The sequence below is a fragment of the Oreochromis aureus genome, linkage group 10 (assembly GCF_013358895.1).
Source record: "Oreochromis aureus strain Israel breed Guangdong linkage group 10, ZZ_aureus, whole genome shotgun sequence".
Lineage (NCBI taxonomy): Eukaryota > Metazoa > Chordata > Actinopteri > Cichliformes > Cichlidae > Oreochromis > Oreochromis aureus.
The window spans coordinates 19213883-19220809 of NC_052951.1; the positions used below are offsets into that span (position 1 = coordinate 19213883).

At 40.9% G+C, this 6927-nt stretch overlaps 1 protein-coding gene across 1 annotated transcript; it reads right to left on the minus strand.

Moving 5' to 3' along the window:
• Positions 1-1275: 1275 nt before the first annotated feature.
• LOC120442374 (claudin-4-like) lies at positions 1276-2450 on the minus strand. The gene has a single exon (XM_039618840.1). The coding sequence runs from the start codon at positions 2398-2400 to the stop codon at positions 1837-1839; it is 564 nt and encodes a 187-aa protein (XP_039474774.1). The 5' UTR covers positions 2401-2450; the 3' UTR covers positions 1276-1836.
• Between the last annotated feature and the right edge of the window lie 4477 nt (positions 2451-6927).

A 6927-nucleotide genomic window follows, 5' to 3' on the forward strand; every position in this document is an offset into this window, starting at 1 on the left:
ATGCTCGCCCAGGGAGGAGTAGTAAACCTTGCACCCCAGCACAAACAGGAGATGCCCCAAGCAAGAAGCCTCTAAGTGCATAAACAAGTTGGATTAAGCAGACGGGTCATAGGTCAGCAGATTCAAAATGTCCATGATCACTCATTGAGAGCAGGTTTAAATCATTCTGCTACATTAATAAAACCTTTCCCCCATGAAAGAGAGAATGCTCTTCCTGTGCAAATGGGGTGAGTGAAATGCACAACGCTGAACTGTTGCTGCATTTTCTGTATAGTTAAATTTTATGTATAGTCCACCTGGTTAGTACAACCACATGTGTCAGTTCACTTAAGTAGCAGTTTTAATGTGTTCATTTCCACAGAAAACGAGCACAGTGGGTATATAAGTATTATATGTTATCGAGGTAGATTGTGGTTGTCTACATTCGCTGAGTGCCTGCTGATGTTTCTAGTGATAATGGTGGGTATTGAAAATTTGATCTTTTTTCAAACAATAAGAAAGCATGTACATTTACAATATTTTTTGGCTACCAAGCAAGTAAAGCAGACTTTGTAACCAGTGTCTAATACATGTAGGCTACAGGAAATCAATAATGTGAAGTGAAAATATAATAGAAAACATGCCCATTCTTTTTTAATAATTAATCGAGAGACTATGCTGTGTGTGCAGTAAACATGAGCAGTGGTCAGTTATAAAGGTATGTGCAATGTGTGTGTAAAATGCAATACATTGGTTTAGGACTATTGTCCCACTTGGTTTCCTCAGAAATTTCCCGACGGGTCTTGAGTCTTTGTCGGGTTGTTGTCATTATGTTTTCTTGTGCTGACCTTTATGCTTTGATTTATTTTATTTGCTCAAATATTTGTTGTCATTGTGCAGACTCTTCTTCTTCTTATCATTATCATTGTTATTGTTGATTTTTAAATCAACAATAACAATGATTTTTAACTAAGATTTTTAAGTTGCCTTTCTGACTGTCTGCAAATGCAACCGGATTTTCTTTCTGTGTTTGAGTTGAACAATCTAGTTTAGAAAATATTATATATTTATAAGTGTAAATTGTAGATTTATCTGTCAGTGTTAATTACATTTAATTACTTATTTAATTAAACAATATTTTTGTTCAAGTGGAAATGAATGTCATAAATACATATTAACATATGTACTTAAAAACAAAACAAATCTGTGCTGCATTTAATATTTGTTTTCTTCAGGTCTTCTTCAGTCCTTTTAAAAATAGAAAATATGTCCCGAACAAAAATATTTTTTCAGAGTCTTTATTTAGGCTTTTGATATTAAAACAGAGAAGGTGATGTAACAATTTAGCAACACATGATCTCTCATGATTAGAAATATGAATTTTAATTTGACCTAAATTATACTGATATGCAATCAAGCAATAAAAGTAAAAGAAAAAAAAAACCCAACAACAACTCAAAAGAAAAGTATTCAAAGAGTAAAAGAAAATCACATTATCATCAATATGTAAGCAGTTATTTAAGAAATATATAGAAATAGTTATCAGGCTTAGACTTAAACCACTGGATACACATTCTACAGGAATAATACACACACAGCGTAATAATTTCACACAGACCCAGGGGGGATAAAGAAAGAACTTAAGTTACACACTCATATTGATAACATTTCTCCTTACTTTCATTACATTTCATGCTCTATTATTGTCATCACTAAAGGGAAAAACAGAAGTTCATAAGAGAAATATTTTCTGAAAACATTGGAAACATACATTACTCTTGTTTTCAATGAGCTGGGGGAAAAAAGCAAGCCTTACATAGCTGAGATAATGAATGCCTTTCTTTCAGTATGACAGTGTCATTCCTGCCGGTACAGGAGCAGGCCTCCTGCCAGGAACAGAAACCCAGTGGTGAACCAGCCAATGTAGAGTGAGGCTCCCAGCTTTATGCTGACATTACTGTCATTCCTGAGCTTGTAGGAATCACGAATGGTGATGTTGGCGATCCAGCAGACAGGTATGAGCACCAAGAAACCTGCAATGATGAAGACAACCCCAGAAGCAAAGCCCACTTTTCGCTTTTGCCCATCATCCGACATGAAGTTAGTGCGCTTGTTCCCGGCCACACCAAGCAGGATTCCAAAGATCCCACTGAGGATTGCGATAATGACGAGTGCTCTGGTAGCTTTCGTGGTGTCATCTACCAGTGGTGCAACAACCTCATACCCAACGCATTCCATCTTGCCTGTGGTGTATATTGTACAGATTTTCCATAAACCATACCATGTTCCATAAATTTCATGAGAGTACTCAGAAGTATTCATGAAGACTATCCAGGCAGGGAGAGCACAGATCACGATGGTCCCCAATACACCGATGATGGCTAAAGCCAAACCCAAAATCTGTCTTCTTCCAGCATCCATAATGAAGCTCTTTTGATCTCTTCAAAACAGGAAGTTGGTGTGTTCTTAAGAGCTGCAGTAATGTATCTGTTCAGTAAGTGCTCAGCAGGCATCTTAAATACTCAGCGCAAATGGGTTGTGGCTTTCTCACTCACTTGGGGGTGTGTCTATATGAAGCCTGTGTTGAGGCCCCTTATCATTATCATTAAGAGCAGCAAAAATTAAGAAAAAAGATAAAATAGAAGATAAAATAGAATAGTATACTATACAAAATAGAATAAAACACTATGTTGCATCAGAAAAATTGCAATGTAAGAAGGAATAATTAATAAAAACTAAATAACTTTATATTTTAGGAAAATAATTTGGGGATAGGACTTAAAAGACAAACACATTATTTAAATTAATTGATTAACAGACACCAGAGCAATAGTAAAGTATAAATAAATACAGACCATTAAAAACAAGTAATGAGTGAAAGGGATTAATGCAAAAAAAATAAATTATATTTTGGATTTTGGATTAACTGAAGGCTTTTCAGGGAGTTTTTAGGACATATTACTTCTACTTTTATTACTTCTAGGTCCACCCTTCACAAGTTTTAGCTTGGTCCACTTGCACACCTCCTTGGGTGTCAGGTGCATTGGTACTATATGACCAAACTGAACTGGTGGAGCTCCCCTGATGGCAGACAAAGACCTGATGAAGAAGGGCCATGGAGCCTGTTATTACAGGTCTGACGAAGGTCTGATTGGAATAAAATTGTTTAACAACAAATGTGTCAACCTTCTAAACAATGCCTGTGGGTTTATGCCTCTTTCATCAATCAAACCGTGGAGCAAAGAGTCCAATGCAAAGATCACAATTTCATGCCCATCATTCATCTCTGTATATAATTACCATATGGGAGGAATTAAGCTTTCTGATATGCTATTACAACTGTATAAGACAAGTTATAAGTTACAAGTTAAGGAGATGGCATATTCCACTGTTTGGATACATTCTTGTCTTGAATACCTAGTCTACAAGAGGGACTGTGCCCCACTGGACCAGAAACCAATGGCTCTCAAAAGGTTTCTGCCTGGCTGTGTCTGAACCAAGTTAACAAGCCAGCATCTAGAGTTGGATAACCATGATTCAGCTCTCCAAGACTACAGAATAAATGTTACACCCTAAGACCCCAACGACCAAAACTACAAGCTGATGTGCTTGATTTGCTCTATTTTTATTTTATTTTTTTAAAAACAAAAATGATTTTGCACAGTAACATTCAATCAGAAGTGGCCTGTATTTTGTGCATTTTTCACATTTGCAGATTAAAAAAATATGTATTATGTTGGTTGATATAATACTTTTCTTTGATGGAATGAAAACCAGCAATGGTCACTGGCATGCTACTAGAAATAAACTGTATCCAATGCCCTGGATAGTTTTTGTTATTAATTTAATTATAATTTGGCCCTTTATTTGATTTTTTCAACCGTATTATCTACTGTACTTGTATTTGCATGACATTTCATACGTTTACCATTAAGTGACATCTCAACCATTTGGTAGAGATCTATATTTTAAAAACTACAGGGTCTATTGAAAAAAAAATATTGATTGTGGTTATTACTCACCCAAGTCAATAAGAAATGCAAACAAAAACAAAATTCCATTGCTTTTTTCTTGGTGTGGACCTCAAAGGGTTAAGACATTCCTGCAATTTCACATATTGGACGCCAGGTCAGGGGGTTAGTGCGATAGAAGAAGGATCATTGAGTGCAAGAGGAACTGACCTGAAAGATAGGATCATGGCCAAGCTTGAAACCTGGATCCCCTGTAGCCAGTTACCAAGACTATGTGAAGTACCCTCAGAAGGTCTGGTAGATGATATTAATGCAGCACTACGGATGATACCTACAGCCACCATTACCAAGACTAACAAGCTGATCTACACCACGGCAGCAGTGATCAGTGAGATGCTTGGCAACAAGTTGAACAGCCACAAGGAGCAGTACCCTCCATGGAGAAGGAGGCTAGAGGCTAAGATCAAGGTAGCACAGAGGGAGGTTTGCCAACTATCGGAGCTGGAGAAAGGTGCGATGAAGAAGGTGCCTAAGAAGTACAGGAAGCTGTCCATCCCTGAGGCCTTGGAAACTGCCAAGCAACGACTCACAGCCTTGGCCAGCCGCTCTTCAAGTGGCTGGGCAGATCAAAGGCAGGAGGATAAACCAGGTGTTTTCCACAGAACCAGCCAAGGTGTACTCTCAGTGGCAGGGGAACAATATGAGAACAGCACCACCAAGGCTGGAGACAGAGCAATACTGGAAGAGCATATGGGAGAAGGATGCAACCCATAGCGGCAATGCTCAGCGGCTAGTGGATCTGAGGACAGACCACAGCAACCCCCCGACAGGGTTCAGTAACCATCACAGTGGCAGACATCCAAGAAAGGGTCTCCAGTATGAAGAGTTGGACAACACCAGGCCCCGACATGGTTCACGCCTACTGGCTGAAGAAGCTGACTGCACTCCACGAGCGCCTGGCAGCACAAATGAACCAGCTGCTAGTTGACGAGAGACACCCGGAATGGCTAAACAAAGGGCAGACAGTCCTGATCCTCAAGGACCCCCAGAAGGGACCAGTCCCCTCCAACTTCCGACCAATAACCTGCCTCAGCACCACGTGGAAGCTCCTGTCAGGCATCATAGCGGCTAAGATGAACAGGCACATGGGTCAATACATGAGTGGGGCACAGAAGGGACGGGCAAGAATACCAGAGGTGCAAAAACCAGCTACTGGTAGACCGAACAGTCAGCCGAGTCAGCTGAGACTGCAAGACTAGGCTGATCAACCTGTGCACTGCCTGGATTGATTACAAGAAGGCCTGTGACTCAATGCCCCACACCTGGATCCTGGAATGCATAGAACTATACAAGATCAACAGGACCCTAAGAGAATTCATCAGGAACTCAATGGGGATGTGGCCGGTGACACTAGAGGCCAACTTCAAGCCCATAGCACAAGTCACCATCAAGTGCGGGATCTACCAAGGAGATGCTCTGTCTCCACTGTTGTTCTGCATAGGCCTGAACCCCCTCAGTGAGATCACTGACAAGACTGGCTACGGATACCGACTACGGAACGGAGCAGTTGTCAACCACCTCCTGTACATGGATGACATCAAGCTGTACGCCAGAGTGAACGAGACATCGATTCACTGATCCACACTACCAGGATATACAGCAATGACATCGGGATGTCATTCGGACTGGAGAAGTGTAGTCGGATGATAACAAAGAGAGGGAAGGTAGTCAGAACTGAGGGGATCGAACTACCACAAGGCAACATTGCAGACATAGAGGACAGTTACAAGTACCTGGGGATCCCGCAGGCGAATGGGAACCATGAAGAGGCCGCTAGGAAAGCTGCAACCACCAAGTACCTGCAGAGGGTCAGGCAAGTCCTGAGGAGTCAGCTGAACGGTAAGAACAAGATCCGGGCCATCAACACCTACGCCCTGCCCGTGATCAGGTACCCTGCTGGGGTAATAGGCTGGCCAAAGGAGGAGATAGAAGCCACTGACATCAAGACAAGAAAGCTCCTTACCATGCATGGTGGCTAACCAACTGGACATAGTGGTGGTAGACAAACAGGAGAAGACGGCCGTAGTGATCGATGTAGCGGTTCCGAATGACAGCAATATCAGGAAGAAGGAACACGAGAAGCTGGAGAAATACCAAGGGCTCAGAGAAGAGCTCGAGAGGATGTGGAGGGTGAAGGTAACGGTGGTCCCCGTAGTAATCGGAGCACTAGGTGCGGTGACTCCCAAGCTAGGCGAGTGGCTCCAGCAGATCCCGGAACAACATCGGAGATCTCTGTCCAGAAGAGCGCAGTCCTGGGAACAGCTAAGATACTGCAGAAGACCCTCAAGCTCCCAGGCCTCTGGTAGAGGACCCGAGCTTGAAGGATAAACCGCCCACAGGGGCGTGCTGGGTGTTGTTTTATAAATATATATATGTATATATGTGTGTGCGTGTATATATATACATATATATATATATATATATATATATATATACACATATGTGTGTGTGTGTGTGTGTGTGTGTGCATGTGTTGGTATATATATGTGTATATTCATATATGTATATATACATGTATATCACATACACATTTGATTTACAAGTACAAAATATTTATGATTACAATTTGAGCCCATAAACATCCATCTTCAGCCCCCCCTTGCCCAGTTTATCCTCATAACAAGCAAGATGCTAGTCATGAAAGTGTTGTACTTTCTCTGATTATATGCAGTTGTTTGTTTACTCATAGCTGCCATTGTTTATCTCATCTACATAATTTAGTGGGTTTCTCACTATGTTTCAGTATTATTTTTACATGTTAAAAATGTCTGACAAGTAATGTCACGCAGTTCGTGGTCGAGTGTCTCCAAAACATCTATAGGCTGTAGATTTGATGTAACAGTCAAATGAAGTTCCAAGATCATTCAGAATGCGTTTCCGTTTGCAGAACATTACTGCACTTATGAAATACAGCCTT

Bases quoted from the DNA above. Each gene is read 5' to 3' on its own strand.
- LOC120442374 (XM_039618840.1), bottom strand. From the start codon at position 2,400: ATGGATGCTGGAAGAAGACAGATTTTGGGTTTGGCTTTAGCCATCATC.